This window comes from Nuphar pumila, chromosome 2 (genome assembly GCF_984573655.1).
Source record: "Nuphar pumila chromosome 2, dmNupPumi1.hap1.1, whole genome shotgun sequence".
NCBI classification, from domain to species: domain Eukaryota; kingdom Viridiplantae; phylum Streptophyta; class Magnoliopsida; order Nymphaeales; family Nymphaeaceae; genus Nuphar; species Nuphar pumila.
The window spans coordinates 100,104,931-100,125,786 of NC_143250.1; the positions used below are offsets into that span (position 1 = coordinate 100,104,931).

Genomic DNA, 20,856 nt, shown 5'->3' on the forward strand with positions numbered 1-20,856 from the left:
TCCTCCACTCTCCAATGCGCTCTCCAACGTCGTCGTCCTCCGAAGAAGTCGGTTTAAATCGAGCGTGATCGATTTAAATTTCGAACGGGGAGAGAGGGAAAATTTCACGCTCGGTTTAAATAAAAAATTAGCGAGGGATTTAGCGAGGGAATTTTTCCGTCGCTAATCCATCGCTGATTAGCGACAGAAAAATTCCCTCGCTAATTTATTTTTCTTGTATTGAGAATTAGCGACGAAACAATTGTTGTCGTTAATCCATCCCAAATTAGCGACAGATTAGCTAGAGAAAACTTTCATCGCTAATTTGTCGCTACTTAGTGATGGATTCATGAAGAAAGTTTCTCTAGCTAATCCGTCGCTAATTTGCGACGGAAAAAATCCGTCGCAAATTTCCGTCGCTAATTAACATTTTTCTTGTAGTGAATTGAATATAAAAATAATATTTATGTGGTTTATTTTGTGAAAATATAAAATATACATGGTTGTTAATAAAAATAACATGTTGTCTTAAGTTCACGGGCTCAAACACTTTTCAAGAACTTTATCATACACCCAAACAGTTTGGCAAAAAATTCTTATATTTTATTGAGACGTTTCAGACTCATTGAGAAAGTTCCAAGAGAAATTTTGGCTTCGTTTGAGTTTGTATGAGAAAATACAGACTCCGGACATAAATTTTGTATTCAATTGCATTGTATTGTGAATTTTATTTATCATATTTTGTTCCATGTTTATGGTTGAAAATTTTATGTATGTGAGGTTACATATTGATGAACCTTCAATAAAAATTTGATGCAGATATATACTATGGTCTATGAGTTAACAATCACAAAAGTTGTCTCCAAAACTTGAAAATTTTTGAAGCACTGACAGGCTGCGGTTCATGAATTTTAATTTACATCTCGGATGAAATTTGAACTTGGTTATTTCAGACATATCCATCTATCTTCAATAATTTTTATAAATTTTTTTTCATTTTGTAATGTTACTGAATTGATGCTTTTTTGAAGGGACTGAATCAGACAGATCAGTCTTGGTGGAGAAATACCAATTTTGGTAAAATATTTATTCCTACTTGCTCCAGATTTCGATTAAGGCAAGGTTTGTAGTTATGTTTAACTAACATATTTGTATATCTACTATTAAAGTTTTAGATTTTTTCTTATTATAATCTAACCAAGACTGAATTTATACCAATTGATAAAATTCAATCCTTACTTTTCTTTGTTGAAACTCTTATGATTTCGGTGTCTTGATCCTAAAAGTGGACTAGTGGGTCATGGTTTGGTTCAATAACTGAATCAACTAAACACACTAATTATTAGATATCAGTGTGTGATTCTAATGTTGTTTATGTAATGCAATATGAAGATTTTTATGTTATGTTGTTTAGCATGTGATGATGTTATATTGCATCTGATTATGTATGTATGTTCAATTAATGTTCAACATATGTTATGTTTCATTACATGTTTATGATGTGCATGCAATGTCATGATGCATATAATTGGATAACATGTAATATGCATATCACTACAAGAATTCTACGGATTAGCGATGAACACTATCCGACTCTAATCTATTGCAATTCTGTCACTGAACTGTTTAGCGACGGATTGGCGATGACGTAGCAATGGATAGCATTCGTCGCAATTTCCTGGTTGCTAATTAGCGACAAAACTAATTTGTCGCTAATTTACGATAGATTAGCAAATGTCATGATCAATCACTAATCCATTGCTAAATAAGGACTGATTTGGTTTTGCGACATATACATATCCATTGCTAATCTGTCGCTAAAATTTAACGATGAATACGTATCCGTCTCTAATATTCGTAGTCAATTTAGCGATGGATTATATTTCATCGCAAAACATCGTCTGATTCAGTTTTTGAGATAGATAAATATTCATCCCTAATCCATTGCTAAATTGATGGCAAATATTAGCGACATAATATCCGTCGCTAATCCATCGCAAATTTAAAAAAAAAAATTGTTTGAAATATAAATATCGAGAAAAAATTCCTGGTTATACAATTTATATAACCTGTGTATAAAAAATAAAGTACACATAAAAAATACATAGTGAAACAAATTTAACAACCCAGTATAATCCTCGCCAAATTCTAATTAGTTACAAGTGAACATATACAAAGAGTTTCATTTGAAACAATAAGTACGTGAAACAAATTCAACACATGAATCTAATCCTCACCAAGATTCGGAGCATCAGCCACTTCATTGTCTCGATCTTCCCCTTCATCCATGCCTCCATCAGCTCCTTTACGCTGATCATCTCCAGCATCCTACAAGAGAACCAAAATGTTAGTAATGATAAACAAAATATAATGAAATAAATTATATCCAATGCACCCAATCTAAGACAATCAAAGTAACATGGCTGACACATAGACTAATAATAAAGTGAAGGACATTAACATAATTCAGAGGTTGTCAAAAAACTTTCATAGTGATTCAATCATGCATATATGTATTATAAGGCAGTCAAAAAAATTTCATAGTGATTCAATCATGCATATATGTGTTCTAAGGTTGCCAAAAAAAATTATAGTGATTCAATCATACATATATGTGTTCTAAGGCTATAAAAAAATTTCATATCGATTCAATCATTTGTATATTTGTTCTAAGGCTGACAACAAAAATTCATAGTGATTCAATCATGCATATATGTGTTCTAAGGCTGTCAATAAAAGTAAAGTTCATAGTGATTTGATCATGCATATATGTGTTTTAAGGTTGTCAAAAAAATTACATAGTGATTCAATCATGCATATATGTGTTTCAAGGTTGTCAAAAAAAATCATAGTGAGTCAATCATGCATATATGTGTTCTAAGGGTGTCATAACAATTTTATAGTGATTCAATCATGCATATATGTATTCAAAAGGTGTCAAAAATTTTTATAGTGATTCAATCATGTATATATGTGTTGTAAGGTTGTCATAAAATTTTTATAGTGATTTAATCATGCATATATGTGTTTTAAGATTGTCAAATAAAATCCATAATGATTCAATCATGCATATATGTGTTCTAAGGCTGACATAAAAATTATATAGTGATTCAATCATGCATATATGTGTTCTAAAGGTGTCAAAAAAATTTATATAGTGATGAAATCATGCTTATATGTGTTCTAAGGTTGTCAAAAAACTTTCATAGTGATTCAATCATGCATATATGTGTTATAAGGCAATCAAAAAATTTCATAATGATGAAATCATGCTTATATGTGTTCTAAGGTTGTCAAAAAACTTTCATAGTGATTCAATCATGCATATATGTGTTATAAGGCAATCAAAAAATTTCATAATGATGAAATCATGCTTATATGTGTTCTAAGGTTGTCAAAAAACTTTCATAGTGATTCAATCATGCATATATGTGCTATAAGGTAGTCAAAAAATTTCATAGTGATTCAATCATGATATATGTGTTATAAGAAAGTCAACAAATTTCATAGTGATTTAATCATGCTTATATGTGTTCTAAGGTTGTCAAAAAATGATCGAGGGAGGAGAATGAGAGGTGGACGGCCAGGTCTCCAGAAGGAGCTGTCGGATGGTGGGTCTTTGGAGAGCGGTGACAGAGATGGCGAGCAGCACAGGGGCGATCGACGGAAGAGGGGAGAGAGAGAGAGCATGTTTGCAGAGTTAATTTTATGCCCTAGATGGGCCATTTTACATCAAAAATTAGCGACGAAAAAATTCTGTCACTAAATAGCGATGGCAAAATTCTATCTCTCATCCGTCATGAAGTTGCAACAGAACGTTTTCATTGCTAATTAGCGACAAATTTTGAGATAGAATTTTTCCGTCACTAATTCCGTAACTAATTCTAATTTTAGGGACGATTAATTTTCTTTCGCTAATCCATCATAAATTTACGACAAATTATTTTTGTCGCAAATTTTTGTCGCTAATTAATGATTTTCTTGTAGTGTATGAGATAAATGCAGGTTATGCATACATATTATATTGCACACACGACATGGGGTTCTGAATGAGAACCAAACTTAAATTAATACAGTGAGATATTCCTGTGTGATAGCTAAATTAACACATGCCCTAATGAGGATAACTTTTTTTGAATTTTGAGTGTGCCCCACAAGGGTATGCTGAATCGAAAGGCCTATGTCTACCTTGGAGAAGGTAGGCAGTACAAATTTTTTTGACCCGTGAATTTGTTAAATATGCGGCAAGTGACAATAACTCAAATGGTCCTCAGGTTCAGGAGAGTTAGGGGACTTGGACTACTAATCTTAAGTCCTAAGCAGTATGTCTAACCTTCTAAAAAAGTATAGGATTGATCCTTTTTTGAGTCTGCAACCAACTAGAAGAGTTTCTCTCGATCTGGGACCATTACTGGTGGATTCGATTCAGTTAGTCATTCAAGTAAACTTAAAACACATAACATAATAAACATTCGAGTGGTCTGGAATGTTTCGTGTTATACCCATGTGTACCTGATGGAGTTTAACAATGCATTATTTGATAAGGACACTTTTTAATTATGCAATAACATTCATGTCATATATGTTACCGAAAACATGCATATGTTATTATTTTTGTGTAAATTCATGATACGTCCTGCTAATGTGTAACTGAAATCATCTGTTATGATTATCATATTCTTACCCTGAATTTGTTTTGGTTACATGTATGCTAAATATTATGTATGTGTGTTTGACTAACGTATAACCTACTAAGACTTGTGAAGTCTCACCCCCTATTTTTAAATAAATACAGATAATGAGTAAGATGTTGCAAGATACTACGGGGATATCGTGTGAATCAATGATTTGAAAATTCAAGGTGAAAGTGCTGTAGGATCGAGGCAACAAGCACTAGAGGGGGGGTGAATAGTGCTTTTAAATATCGTCTTCAGAATTTTGACGGATTTTGCAATTCGCAAAGCAACCACACAAATAATACAAGAATTTATCCTGGTTCGGCCTTTCCCGACCTACATCCAGTCCCCAAGCAAAACCAACTTGAGATTTACACTATCAACCTTGTGTAACTACAAGATCATACAGACCAAATCCGGTCCTACTTTCAGTAACACACCTACTGAAAGCAAACAACTCCTTTAAACCAAGGAGTCCTTCCTTTTATAGAAAAAAAAAATAAGTAACAACTTACACAACAACCTATGAGCCCTTCTTATGAATGCAAATGAGATGCAATTGGCTTTTGAGATTGTTGAAATACTCAACTCACGAATTCACTGTCTTTCAAAGGAATTTGAGTGAAAAACTGAAGTGAAAAATATCAAGTGAGTGAGAAAATGAATATGAGTGAAAAGCAAAGAGTAATCCAATTGGATTGCATTCAATTTGATGTTTTTGAGTGTAGAATGCACTCATATTTATAGTTGAAAGATTCCATATGTTAAGGGTACGAAAGGGTGTCAAAACAGTCCATTTTGAACGATCAAAACGTTTGAAAAATGAAAAGACACGCCTTTTAAAATTTTTAGAAAAAATGACAAAATTAGTCGACTGGAACAGTAGTTAGTCGACTAATAATTAGCTATTAGTAGACTGATAGTTATCGTCGGTCGACTAATGTGTTTATCAAGCAGTTTGAAAATCTGAAGTTTTGAAACTTAGTCGACTAGAGAAAAAGTTAGTCGACTGATAATATCATCAGTAGACTGAAAAACCTTTCAGTCGACTGCTGCTAAATTTTTCTGAAAATACATGTTCTGTCCGGTCGACTGATAAAATCATTAGTCAACTGCTGCTAAATTTCTAGAAAACAGACATTCTGTCAGGTCGACTGATAAAACCTTTGGTCGACTAATTTGACAAAAATGATATTTTGTTTAGAAAATTTGGAGTGAAAGGATTAGTCGACTGGTGAGTCTATTGGTCGACTAATAAACACGAAAAAATTAAATAAAGAGTTTTCTAAAAAGATTTTCATGAAGGATTCTTTTAGAAAAGTTTTTCTAAAGACTTTTTAGGTGAAATGCAACCGAAATATGCACTTTAAGTAAGGCTCTTACAAGAATCTAAGACTTTTAATGAATTTTACATTTGCACACTAGTCTTTAAAGATTCTTTCATCGAATTCTTCAATGCTTGTCATATTTCTTCATTGCCTTAGTTGAAATGCAGTTGATTCACTTGTTCATCATCAAAACCTTGTACTTGAAGTATCATGTACGGCTTCATTGTCGTAACACAAGGGACATGAATTGATTATTTTATTATTTGTAATTTTAAACTTTGAGATTGGATATGTAAAATTTATTCATGTAATGAACTATTTAATCTACTGTGATTTATTTTATGGTTGGATGGGATATGTGTAACTACCTATAACCCGCCCAGAATGTTTAACCAATTTTAATTAGTGTTTTTCGTTGTGTTTCCAAACTTATTTAAAAAAGAGTTTTGTTAGTTGGATGTCTTTTTCTGGACTTTGTTCTAAGAAGCTATTAAATGTCGGTGTATGTGCAGGCTGACTCTTTAGAGCTTATTCAAATAGGGTGATGACATAGATAATACCTCATTTAAAAAAAATCTTATTTTCGGGTCAAAATTTTGGAGTGTTATAAAAGGTGCTAATGAGTCATGACCCTAATTTAGGTTAAGCATTTGTTAGTACCCACAGGGCTAAAAAGTGAAATCCTAAGTATATATGCATTAACTTAGTCATGATATGTATTATTTAAAAAAAAACTTAAATAAATAAAGTTAAAGTCACTCATGCATGGAAAAACTACTCTTCTGCATTGGTAAATGCATGCATTATTTATCTACTCTGCTCATGTGTAAAATTATTATTTGTTTCTAAAATTTATTCTTGTTACTCAATGGTGATATAATGCATATTTTTCTAAATCATTGTTTGAACTAAATAGAGTATGTTTCATATATATTGGTTTTAATTTACTTGTATTGGTTTAGTACCTTCTACTGGTACTTGGTGACTCTGACCCAAAATATTGCATATAGGTATTGATTGAGGATGCCTTGCGATAGCGGAATGTTGTGGTGGGTTGAGAGCCAAATTTTTTCCTTTCTTGGGCACTTTTGATTGGATACGATGTTGTTATTTTAGATATTATATTGACTCTAATGTTATTTTAAATTCATGGGACTGAATTAAGTTATCTATGCCATTGATAAATTCATTTTAATTCATTATATGGTTTGAAGGATTTATAACCCACCGAATCTCTTTAACCGATATTTTTAACAAATAATCTTTGATGTAATTTTTAAACTATTTTATAAAAAAAAATGTTTTTTTTTGTTAAAATTTTGGGGTGTTCTTCGCTTTTAAATTCAGTTTTAAACTAAATTCAATTATGTCTATTTAATATGAGAATTTAACTTCAAGTTAACATTAATTAAATATTTAATTATTCACCAAATTTAAATTGAAAATTTTATATTTATATTATTTAATCAATTCTGAAAAATCATAGGTATTACATCCTCCCCCTTCCTTAAAAAAAAATTGTCCATGAAATTTAATTAAGGTTATTTACCGAATAGGTTATCTTTATTAAAAAAAATCTTGTGTTACATTCACAGTAATGGAGAAGGAGAAAACCCACACGAAGAATAGAAAAGCAGAGAAATTTTGCACAACCTTTTTTTGTTTCTTAAACTCGACATCTTTTTTGAACTATAAAAAGCATCTAAAATATCCAAACTGAGTGCAAGGTAACTGACCATCAAGGGCGGCCACCACCAAGACAAAGGTGCCACATGCACTTGATGTCCCAAAGTGTTTACACGTTGAGGGTAACCAAAAAAGAAAGAAATGTCGCAAGTAATACGAAAGGTTGCACATAAAGAGAAAGGTCGCAATAGAAAATCACATATATTAAGAAAATTCATAAACGAAAATTGCATATAATGAGGAAGTTCGCAAAGGAAAATCACATTGTCTTATGAGGTAAAATTGTCCAAAAGATAGGTCAAACCAAGACTCAACCAACACCATATTTAATATTTAATAGTCAAAGTTTATTTGATAAACTCAAGATATAATGTTCTTTTGAGGATCTTGCCCTTAAAGCAACACACCTCATTATAAACTCATGGAGTTTTTAAAAGATGATCAATATGGGATTAAACATTTTTCATAAAGTGAGTTTTTTCCTTAAAAAAAAAGCTTTTACAAACAACTAAGTAAAAGAAAGAGTTATTTTGACCAAAAACTTTGATTTGAAGGAGGTATATTTTTAACCAAATAACAACAAGAATCTCGTTCTACAAGGAAAGAGATATGTTTTCCAATGAAAGCCTCCTTGTGAGCAGAAATGATGTCGGTGACTGGGAGGGGTGGAGTCGGGGTGGGATTTCATTTTCCACGGAGACAGTATATATCTTGTGCTGAGCCCCCTTTCTTTGGCATACAAAGGTGGTGAAAAAATGCTTTGGGAGTGCGAGAAACTATGGTGAAACATTAAAGTGTATAAAATGTTCTGGAGAAATTTTGAAAATTAATCAATATTTGTTGGTTTAAAATTTAAATTATCGTGTTTGCTCTATCTCTTGAATAAGATTCCGCGTATGCAGCTACGCGCAAGGGACTCGAGGGGAAACAAACAAGTGTAGTTGTAAAATTAATAAGTTAGGACAGGCTTTTATGATGGGGATGGGGGTGTCCATGAAATTTGATGCGACGTTGGCTTGCAACCGTGATCCCTACGTCTTCTAAACCTACCAAATTCCCTTGACATAAGTGAACCTTACATGCTGAGTCAAACTTATTAAATGGTGATATACCAAACATCTGTCAGTAGCCTACTACATGCCCTGTTATTTTCTTAATAAAAATTATTATATTGAAAAGATAACAACAACATGGTGCATGGGGGGGGGGGGGGGGGAGGGGAGGTTAAGGGTGACAGTGTTTTTTCACCTGACATTAGAAGACCATGGTTTAAAATGCGGGAGCATTCCGTGAGTGAATTACAGGGGGATCAGGAGGGGAAGTGAATCGTTCTGAATCGGTCAAAAAATAATTAAAAAATATTATGTGTCAATCAGAATGCGATGCGTGTTAAAGCCATTAAAATAATCATAATAAATTAATTTTAAGCTATTTTTTACATTGATTAAAAAATAGCTGATTCAGGTCAGTATCTCTGGTGATATGATACGTATCTGCAGATTCAGGCCGATACACACCGATACTGACAACACTGGTTTTACCAACTGGAAGTCTGCCGATATGCCTGTGAGTGATCGGGTTTTCTATTAGCCGAATAGAAAAAAATGGAATGCAAAGGTAACAATTAAGAGATCAGAGGTCTTTCTTGTGCTTGCCACCAGACAGTGATGAAGAAATAAAGACATGGATTTTGGTTATGCTTCTCGCTTTTGAGTAGGAAAAGAATCGTGGGAACATAAAATAAAATGTTTTATAGGGCAAAAAAAAAAAAACTATAGAATAACAAAAGTGCAGATTTAGGTGAAAAAGTAGATCAAAGGACTGCATAACATACTAAGAATAAGAACACTATATAAAGGAATTGCCATGACATGGATCCCATCGTACGACATACATTGGGGATCCACACTTGGAATGTGGAGAAATCCTAGCCGTCCAGAGGCATCGGTTGGATGGCTAGGATTGAAATATAATGTAGAATAAAATTCGTAGGATAAGATCCTTTCTCCTTGATTGGTAAGTCTGTGCACCAAACTTTTCTAATATCAGTGACTTGGTTAAACCAAAGCAATTAGGCGAGGCACAGTTTGTAGTTTTGTTACTAGCAGTAAAAGAAACCAGTGTATTTACCAAAATATGGTTTTCAAAAGTATGGATTTCACAAAAGTAAAATCAGAAATAATGGTAAAGCAACAATTTTAAAAGCGAAAGCGATTGTACTGGCTTTGCTTTAAAGTCACATGCACCCTTGTCATCAAGTCCCTGGTTAAAAATAAAAAATGGCAAGCTCATTAATTACCCAAGAGAGAGAGAGAGAGAGAGAGAGAGAGAGAGAGAGAGAGAGAGAGAGAATGCCTTTTCTGCAAGTTCAAAGTGCAAAACTTGTATGCAAAGGAAAGAATAACCCCAAATTAAAAGATCATCCATGGATCTTACCACTCGCACTACTTTGAAAAGTAGTATGACCCGACACTAACATATACTAACCCTGATTCAAGCAATGCTTTTAACAAACATGATCATTGAATTTTTTTCGTCCTCTATTATCAAGATCACTTAATTCATAAGAATGGTCCATGATTACTTAACTCCCAAACAACTTGACGATTCCCAGTGTAGAGAAGATGAAGATTCTCAGTGGGTTGCTTGGATGCATTGTTACACCAACCTCATATATAATCGAAGCATTGTGAATCCTGGTTAGCTTGCTGCATACCACAAAAACATTCATTATTGACGACAATGACATGTTTGAGGGTGCCTTTAGATTGGAGAAATTTAGTGGAACCTAAATCCAAATGCACTAAATTCTATTAGATCGTTTGGCCGTTTTTCATTCACAAAGAACTTGGAAGGAATTGGATTCCATTCCACTGAATTTCCTAAATCCAAAAGGAAACCTTGTGGCCAGTCTCAACGGAAGTCCACCTTAGAAGGAGAACAGATCCAGTGATCAATTGGAAGGCAGTCAGTCCAATCAATGCATGCCACACGTCCCTGCTGAGAGAAGGAGAGGTCTGGATCTGCTATGGACAATAAGGCATCAAATGGCTCATAATAAATCCTACCAACAAATCCAACTTTTTCCATAACCAATCCCATGTCACTGTCATCTCAAACTTAATCTTGTGATAAACAAATCTTTGATTTATCAATCAAAGTGTCAAATCTTTATTACAGCAACTTTATGAAATGGAGTAGAGACCATCACAAAAGACTATAAATAGTAAGTGAGATGTGAAGCATAAAAGCCTAACCAGCCCCTTTCTCCATTGCTTGCCATGGTTGCTGGTTGCTTGCACCGTGCTTAGTGCTGACAAGTTCACCATGAACGCCGTGAGATCGTTGCTGCACGCTTCCCCAAATGGATTCTCCTGCAGAGAGCTGGACAACGCCCAGTTGACAGAAAGGTGCCACTTGTTGGAAAAGCAGAACCAACAGCTCAGGCAGGAGGTGGCTCGCCTAAGATCACAGATCTCTGGTCTCCTCAAGGACCAAACAGACCATTTCCTATCTATCAAACAGAATATTCCAGTGGAATCTCCCGCTGCCACCACCAATGCAGGAGATCGAGGCAGTTTTCGGGCAGCACAAATGCTGGTGCCATCACCTACCAAGCCCAGGCAGCTAGATTCCTCCACTCCCACGCTTGGTTCGTTAATGGCGGCAGCAGTTGCTTTGGCCAAAAGCGGCAAAGGTCAAGAACAGCCATCACCACCACTGCCACCACCACCATTACCATCACAATCACCACCACTGCCATCACCACCACTGCCACCACCACCATCACCACCTCCACCACCACCTCCACCACCACCATCAACAAAATCATCGGAAGCTGGAGATCTGACCGTACGCCGGGCTCCAGAGGTTGTGCAGCTTTACCAATGGATGACTAGGAGGGAAGCCAGGAGGGACGTGGGAGTTGCGTTACCTGATGTGGCTGGAAATGTGAACGCCCGAGACATGATTGGAGAAATCGAGAATCGTTCGGCTCATCTATTGGCAGTAAGTAAAGCTAGCCGTTCCCTGTTTTTTCTCTCAATTTTCTTTTTTCCACAGAAATGCCTGCAAAAGCCCTAATTGAATTTGTTAAAAATGAATTCGGATCAATGGTAGCAGCTCTGCTCCTTGGCCATTATAGAGATCGCTTCTTAGCTAAGATATTAGTTTTTAAACTCTATCTAACAAAAGTTTCTTCGAAGCTTTATAGTTAATGAAGAGTTTCCCTCAAAAACCAACAAAAACTAAAATTACTGAAATGTCTATGGTAACAGTCAAGGTATGAAACCGTCATAGAAATTTTAGAATCCTTAGGGACAAAAATCATACACTGAACTAGCTAAAATAATTGATACACTCAACTTATTGTTTTTCATGAAAACTTTTTGGTCAGTTGACGCATGTACACACACATGCACAACTATATATTTGCTATAATTGTTTGTATGTACAATCTAGTTGCCATATGATGATGCAACTTGTTTCAACTCAATTTGACATCGTAGACATGTTCAACATGCTCGATTTACTGGGAATTGACCCTTAAATTTATATGTTTTTGACGAAAAAACATATTTTTTAGTTAAAAAAATTTATGCATTTATAACCATTGATTTTTCAGTCAACAAAAAAATCTGATCTGGTGTTGGAATCACCAATGGTTCAACTGTCAATTCTCACTAAATGAGCATATAGATCACATCCATGCGGTCAGATTTACTAAAAAAACAAAAAAAAAAATAAAGAATAATAAGATTTTCTAAGTTGTTTATACAAGCAAATGATTATAGCAAACACGTGGTTGATTTTTAACACTCGTATGTATAGAAAACCCTATGTACTCTGCCATCTTCTAACTATTGTGATACCTAAAACTGGCAAAGTTGTGTGATGACCTATGCCTATATTTTGTCTTATCACATCTCAAAACTGGCAGTAAAATGTTTGATCTCATGAATATCCTTTACTATAATAATTAGGATAATTTTGGATCCAATTTTACCTAAAAAAATGTCACTCTTTGGCTTAAACTATTCTTGAATCAGATTGGCCGGAAGCCATTAGGGTGGCACCATTCAGGGTGTGACATTGAAAGTTGAAGCCAATAGTAAAATGTGGCAAAAGATGCCAAAATGTATCACTATCTTGGTACACTCACTCACGTGTACCAAACATTTTTCTTAGCAAATATATATATATATATATAGTGTGTGTGTGGGAAGATCTACGAAGTGAAAAATGCATCGAGTGTAGGAACACACGGTATGCATTGGCTTGATTGATAACGTGCAGTAATAGCATGAAACACGGGAGACAACAGTATCGTTGTATGGCGGCATAGACATGGAGCGTTGTTTAGTTAAACAGTACTAACGGATCAGAGGATGTTGTCTTTGGAGATTTGGTTCACTACAAGAAACCTGTGGATTAGCGATGATCTAAATCCGTCGCTAATCCTACGCTAATCCGTCGCTAAACTGTTTAACGACGGATAACTTTCATTGCAATTTTTTCGATGCTAAGTAGTGCCACAACTTATCCGCCGTTAATTCTGTCGCTAATTTGCGACAGATTAGCGACGAATATGACCCATCGCGAGTCCTTCGCTATTTTTAAATTAGCGATGGATAATATCCGTCGCTAATCCGTTGTTAAATTTTAAAAAAAAATTAAAAAAATTTGCTCGCTGCCGGCGCGTTCTTCGGCAGGGAGCAAATTTTTTTTTTACAGAACTGGCGTCGGGACACTCTTCCGCAGCGAGTCAATCACGGTTGGAGACAGGATCCGGCGAGGGTCATAGTGGAGACGGGATCCGGCGAGGGAGAGGCGGGACAGACGGTGGAGACTGCCGAGGGGCACCACCGAGAGGAGCGGTCAAGGCAGGCGGCATAGCCAGGGTTGACGGGGGAGAACTTGCATGAGGCGTCGGGTTGGACGACGACGCGGAGGATGGAGGTGACATTGGTGCCCGAGCAGTCTCCACCGATACGTGCCTGAGAATGGAGGATGGAGGTGTCATCGGGCTGGACGACGAGACGGGGACGAAGGGATCGCTACAGAGCGGCTGCAGAAGTTGTGCGTGTGTGAGAGGTGTTGTCGGGTTGGACGACGAGACGGGGATGGAGGGATCATTGCAGAGCGGTTGCAGAAGCTGCGTGTAGTGCGAGAGGTGCCTGAGAAGGTCGACCTCTGTGGTGCGAGAGGTCGCTGCGCATCGTCAGAGGAAGGTGGGGATGGTTTAAATCGAACGGCAGGAGGGAAAAACAGAGGGAGGAAAAAATTCGAATGGGGGGGGGAGGGAAAATTTTGCGCCGCAGGTGGGACGGTTTAAATCGAAAATTAGCGACGGAATTAGCGAGGGAATTTTTCTGTCACTAATTAGCGACGGATTAAGGATGGAAAAGTTCCCTCGCTAATTCCGTCGCTAATTAGCATTTTTGTAGTGTTTTGGCAACGAAAAAATGTTGTCGCTAATCTATCGCTAATTAGCGACAGATTTAGCGACAAAGATATTTCCGTCGCTAATTTTGTAAATATTTCAAATTTTAGCGACAAATAGTTTTCGCTCGCTGATCTGTCACAAATTTGCGTCGAAAAAAATTTGTCGAAAATTTCCCTCGCTAATTAGCATTTTTCTTGTAGTGGTTAAGGACCTCTTGACTTGCAAGTTTTTTCACGTGTAGTGTTTGGATGCATGAAAGTGCGTGTGGGTTAGGGCTAATTCCTCTCGGGATCACCTTAGGTGATTCCAACCGAGTATGGTGACTAGAAGCTAGGCGAGTGAATGCCTAGGCACCAGTTAATGAGTCTAGGTGGTGCTCTTCGCTATGGTATTCAATCATCAACTAGTCTTTGGACTGGGGGCCACAAGGTCTTGTTCTTTTAATAACGAGGTTTTGTTGTAGCGTGCGCATGAAGTCACAATATGTTTCATGACACACAAGGTTAAGGCAAGTTTGTGCGCTTTTTAGAAGTGATAGTTGATATGAGACGACTATGTATGTACTAAGTGGCATGAACTAAATAAAATACGTATTTGAAGATGCGCTTGATCAGCTTCAACTAGGCAGCTACGTACGAGGTAGTGCATAGAGCCAATGAAATGATTCAACATGAAAAAATATTGATGCACGGCCTTTGACCGTTAGGTTGGCTAGTTTGCAAAAAATTTATGCCCGTTACAGTAAATATGGCACATATAATGATGACTTCTACTAAAAAGAAGCAAATTACCTTTTAATTTAAAGGTTGAATTGCGTCAATCTCAATGATATTTATGAAGCCTTTAGGAGTTGTTTGAAACAAAACCTGCTCAGGGATAAAATGGCTCCAGCTGGGGGCATGTTCACCGTTTGCAAAGGCGTGGACTTGGACTGGGGCTGTTTTGTCCTAAATTCTTGGGATGCAAGAGTCAGACTCCCCAAGGTCTTAACTCTTGCATCTCGGATATGCGGCCCGCGTCTTAGATGCAAAGGCCCCAAGGAAAAGAGTATTAGCAAATGTGTTCTTATATCATATTAAAGCATTTCCTTTTCTTTTTTATGAATATTATACTAAAGCAATTGCTGGTTTTATCTCTTTCTTTTTTTATGAATAATTTAATGAAAATTTTTCCCATAACCGCCAACACATTGGTTCATCTCTGGTTGGTAAAACCCTTGAGGTCTCTCCCTGCCCACCAGAGGGTACGCCCAGCTTCGATCTTATGGCAAGGGACGCTACCCATGGATTTAGAACTTGTGACGTTATGTTAACTTGGTGACAATCACAAGTGGTCCCAACCAGATGAGTGGAACCCTTGTGGGCATTGCTTGTAATCATTTTAAATATAGTACATTAACATGATTACCATTGGAACTACCAAAAAATTATAACAAACCAATACAAAATTTTGTTCTTATGAAATTTGATTCTCATTCTCATGTGGCAGTTATATATATATATATATATATATATATATATATATATATATATATATATATATATATATATTGTATTATCTTCAGTTGCTACCAGTTTATTCAGTTTTCATTATTTGAAAGTAAGGCGCAAAGTCTATGGCAGATAAAATCAGATGTTGAAACCAAGGGAGAATTTGTCAATTGTCTTATAAAGAAAGTGGAGAAAGCAAGATTCAATGAGATGTCAGAGGTGGAAGCCTTTGTCAAGTGGCTTGACAAGGAGCTCTCCCATTTGGTTGATGAAAGGGCAGTGCTCAAGCATTTCAAGTGGCCAGAGAACAAAACTGATGCCATGCGTGAAGTTGCTTTCAATTATCGTGATATCATGAGCATTGTTCAATCTCAACCTTCTTCCTGTTACGATGAGGATGCTCGCCAACCTTATGCAGTGTGCCTAAAACAAATGCAAGCTTTGCAAGAGAAGTACACACTTTTTCTTTCTATGTTCATGCTTTTTTTGAATTTATAACCTGAAGAAACCGGCACCCCGCAGGAAGATCTGGTCGCATTGGCTCAGCCTGCCATATCTATGATCATCGTGCTGCAGCGTAAAACTCCGAGGCTAGGACCCCTGCCCCCAGAGCCTATGCTATGCATTGACTTGCGCAGAAAGGTGTCACCCCTGATAATCGAATTTTGACTGCCCGTCTAGCAGCCAAGGCCCCACCCCACTAAGCCAACCCCACCACTTGGGGCTTTCTATGTTCATGTTTTTTTTTCTCATTTTTTTTCTCTGTTTCCTTATTTTTATCTAAATTAGGACATGAGAGTTTTCCTGATTCTAAATTAGGGGTAATGTTTGATACCCAGGTGGGTAAGGAACCTCCTAATGAAAAAATGTAACATTTTTTATCTTTTTATTTTTTATTTTTTATTTTTTTGCACATCTGACCCTTTAGATGCATATCAGGTATATCGTTCATCCAGTATGAACGGATGGCCTCCCAGTCACAAGATTTTGGGATGTTTTTCAGCCGTCTAGTTTGTATGCACTAGATGCATCTACAGCCTCAATGGCTCTGAAAATTGTGAGACCCATCTAAGACAAAAGGAACACAGTTGGCGTGTTTTGGAGGCCATCTATCTATAGGATGAGCGGTATCAGAGGCAGGTCTGACAGATTGTATGTCAGATTTTATAAGGGCTGAAAATCAGCAGCTTACAAATGTACCAAATTTTCAAACCTCAAAAAAAAAAAACTTTACCCAATGACTGATTCCTACTATTTTGACCATGTTGAACACATCCATGAAGTCAGATTTAGTCAAAACAACCTCCCCATATGAGTTCCAGCTAACTGGTTATTTGCCCACTAGGGTAGCAAATTCTATCCCTCTAAATTATGTTGAAACAGATAGTGTCACATGGCATAATCATGGCCATTCAACCAATGCATCTGGACCACTAGGATTAGTCCACATTCTGCAGGGGGAGAATGTGGACTAATCCTTAGCCATCCATTATTGGGCCACTAGGATCAACTCATATGATTGGACCCCCGTTCAATTGTTTTCATGCACACACACACACACACACACACACACACACACACACATATATATATATATATATGTATCATAAACTCTAACAATGCTTTTTTATGATTTTGGCTTATAGAATAGAACAAGGTGTATATAGCGTTCAAAAGGTACGTGATGGTGCAATTAGGAGGTGCAAAGAGTTTGGAATACCGTGGGTGTGGATGCTTGATTCTGGAATTGTTGACCAGGTATGACTTGACATGAACACATACAGAGAGTAATTGGTCTATACTTACTAGTTTGAGAATGCACTAGGGATGGACCAGTTCAAAAATTCTAGCTGCAGGAGGTTTTTGCTTAATCCAGTTCCCTAGATGTGGTTATTATCATTTATTTATTTACATTTAAGCTTGCTTTGGACTGAATTTCTCCCATAAAATGTTTGATTTTTTTTTATTGCAAAGGTATGGTGCAATATGGACTGTTGATTTTTATATTCTTTTGTAAAGCTATCTTAAGTTAAGAAATTTTCATCGAATAGATTTTTTTTTTTTGAAGGGAAAATATGTTCTCCGTAACATAATCTATAGGGATCAGATATTGTAAGGTTTTATTTAAAAAGCATACAGTAGAGCATAAAAAATAGTATGGTCCATACCGGGTTCATATGCAAATTAGGGAAGACAGACCAATTACTCCACATACAAATACTTGCATGTAGGTCTGGTAAACGAACCGAGCTTAGGCTGTTTGGGCTTGGCTCATTAAGGGTACACACCTGCTATAGTTCGGCTTGTGAGCTTGTCACAAGTCGAGCCAAGCCTGATCTTGTTACACACCAAGCTTTACGAGCCGATAATAAGCTAGCTCGTTTTCTAAAAAGATTGTTTTTTAAGTGTTTTTTAAGTGTTTTTTAAATCTTGATAATATATAAAATATAAGTATAATACATGCATAAAACATATATAATATACATTTATAAAGAATATAATATATATAATATATGTATAAAATATATAATATGCAAAACAAGCCTATAGAAGCCAAGTCAAGCTTGTCATGTTCGTGCTCCGCTCATTTACCTAAATATGTTGGCTCATAGCTTGGCTTGCCGAGCTCAATTTCCGAGCCAAGATGAACGGGGAGCTGCTCATCTCATTTCCCAGCCCTACCTGAATGTTGTAAAAAGGTTAACATAGTTCATATTCTGCAACTCTCAAGTTATTGTGAAAGGATTTTTTCTTGAGAGAGTTCACCCATTTTCATAGCAAATCTGCAAGTATCATTCGTTACAATGTATTAGCGGCCCTATCCATTAAGTATGGTTCGTAAGGAAACAAATATAAGAATGGCCACATAATAAAATCAAATGTAATACCATGCAATAGAATACTGAAGGGATAATAAGTTTGATCAAATATTTCCTACAGAAACTTTTGAACCAAGTATGAATCTGTACATCTATGGAAAGGGCAGACAAAATGACGTGACAAGATCTCATGTTTAAAAACTTGGAACCTATAAGCTCTGTGTTAAAAACTAGTTTAATTACACATTGAGCATTTTAAACAATGAAAATAACAATAAACTCTTTTAGCAGTTGAAGATGAGTTCAATAAAGGTTGCCAAGAGATACATGAAACGGGTAACTATTGAATTGAAGTCAATGTCATGTACAGAGGGAGAAGATCTCATGCTCCAAGCTGTTCGCTTTGCTTATCGAGTGCATCAGGTTAGTTCTCTCACTCTCTAAACCAAGAATTTTTTTTTTTTAACATTAATCTCTTATGTGCAGTTTGTGGGAGGTTTTGATGGGGAGTGTGTGGGCGCATTCCAGGAGATGAGGAAAGTGGCTTGGAGTTGCCACATTGAATGCCAACAACACCAACATATTCTTTCTCAATCAAAATTTTGTTGAGACAAGATTAGCTCTCTCCTACGGCTTAGTTCACGTCACCTTGTGTTGAGACGTTGCAAGTTCTAATCCCAATGGTATCGTTGTATAACTGGTAAGGGTTTGCCATAACCCCATCTTGTCTTTCAAAGAAAAAAAAAGATTAGCTCTCTTCTTCACATGGATGAGTGGTTAGGTATTATACCATAGGAACTAACTGTTAACTTGCATCAACACAATGTAACCGGACTTGAGAACCAGCTAACGGTTGTCATGCCCTCATAGTAAATGGAATTAAAAAAAATTTGCCTCTCTCTCTCTCTCTCTCCCTTAATCATATGCTTCTGCAATTATGCATGGTAGTTCCAAATGATGAGATAGCAACAAGTCCATTATTCTTTTATATTATTAAGTGATTATGCAGTGAATGGAGCATACGAAATGACTAGTTTTGAGTGCAGTACGAACTTTCTTACTCTTTTGATTGTTTGCTATGCCGCACTACAATGGAATTTTTTTTATAGTTTTAATAACAATTCTTTTAGCAGATGACTTTTGCTCTAAAAACCACATTATTAATACTACAATATTTGAAAATGTGCAATAAAGGTACTCAAGAAACTGTACGGAAATGGTGATAAATTACAAAACACTTTTTAATTTATGTGAAATCATAAATAATTGTTCAAAAGAACTCCCAAAAGAAAATTTCATCAATGTAACTAATAAACCCAAAGTTTTTTTGCTCAATTTATTAAGAAGTCCAAAGGTATCATAAATACTGAACAAACATGTCATGATTTCAAGGGATTAGGTCATTTCAATTAAGTGTGTCAATGAGTCGGGATTGGTTCGGACCCGGGTGGAACCAAACTTGGACTCGATTTTCAGGTATGGTATCTGGTTTGGACCTAACCACCATAAGAGAAACCATACCTGAACCCAATAAGAACTACATGAACCAGACCCGGGTCATACACACAGTAAAATACTATTTTTTATCATTTTTACATTGAAAAATTGCAGGTCTTAATCGAAACTCGAGTTGGGCCCAAGTTTGGTATTAAATTTTACAAACTATACCTAGATCCATGTATTAATCGGACCTTCGGGTTCGAACCCAGATCTTAATCGGGTCTTCTTATTTAACCCTATAGGGTTTGGTATGGGTTGAGTTCGGGTAAAACCGACCTGTTGACACCCATATTTTCAATTGGCTGCATGCTGTTAAAATTGAACTTAAAAAGTCTCATATATATATATATATATATATATATATATATATATATATATATATATATATATATATATGGGGTAATGTTTGCTACCCATGGGGGTAAGGAACCCTAGTAAAACTATATATAATATTTTCATTTTTTTCAAGCTTTTTGGCACATTTGAGCCTTCACATGTGATCTGCATATTAAGTTCTGTACAAACTGGACATTTGGATCGTGGTTGTCTGACATATATGTCAGATTTCATGAGGGTTGAAAAAATTAACTGCCGTATTAAATTTTCAAACCTGAAAGAACATATTTTTACATTGAAAAATTATTATCCAAGGTTCAATTTTTACTAGGTCAAAACAACTTACTCCCTGTGAGTTCCATGTAAGGGTTCGTACCCCTCTACTTCAAATTAGTAGGTAGGAATTTATAATGTAGAAAACTTTAAAAAAATCAAAATAATTGACTTTTAATTCATTATAAAATCCTACCCACACATCAAAAAGTTATCTAAGAGTCTATTTGCTACTTTTTCTAGCATGGAAATCACATCCGTAAGATTAGATTTGCTAAAAAATATGTTACATGAGAACTTTGGAATAGAGTTTAAGTGGGTAGA

The 20,856-nt window shown here is 35.9% G+C and overlaps 1 protein-coding gene across 1 annotated transcript; it reads left to right on the forward strand.

Annotated features, from left to right (window-relative positions):
• The first annotated feature begins 10,996 nt into the window (after window positions 1-10,996).
• On the forward strand, window positions 10,997-19,211 carry LOC149846378 (protein INCREASED PETAL GROWTH ANISOTROPY 1-like). Its single transcript, XM_089991110.1, has 6 exons — window positions 10,997-11,366; window positions 11,538-11,677; window positions 15,737-16,056; window positions 17,251-17,362; window positions 18,715-18,846; window positions 18,910-19,211. Exons 1-6 carry the CDS (start codon window positions 10,997-10,999, stop codon window positions 19,030-19,032), a joined length of 1,197 nt encoding a protein of 398 aa, XP_089847236.1. The 3' UTR covers window positions 19,033-19,211.
• Window positions 19,212-20,856: the final 1,645 nt, after the last annotated feature.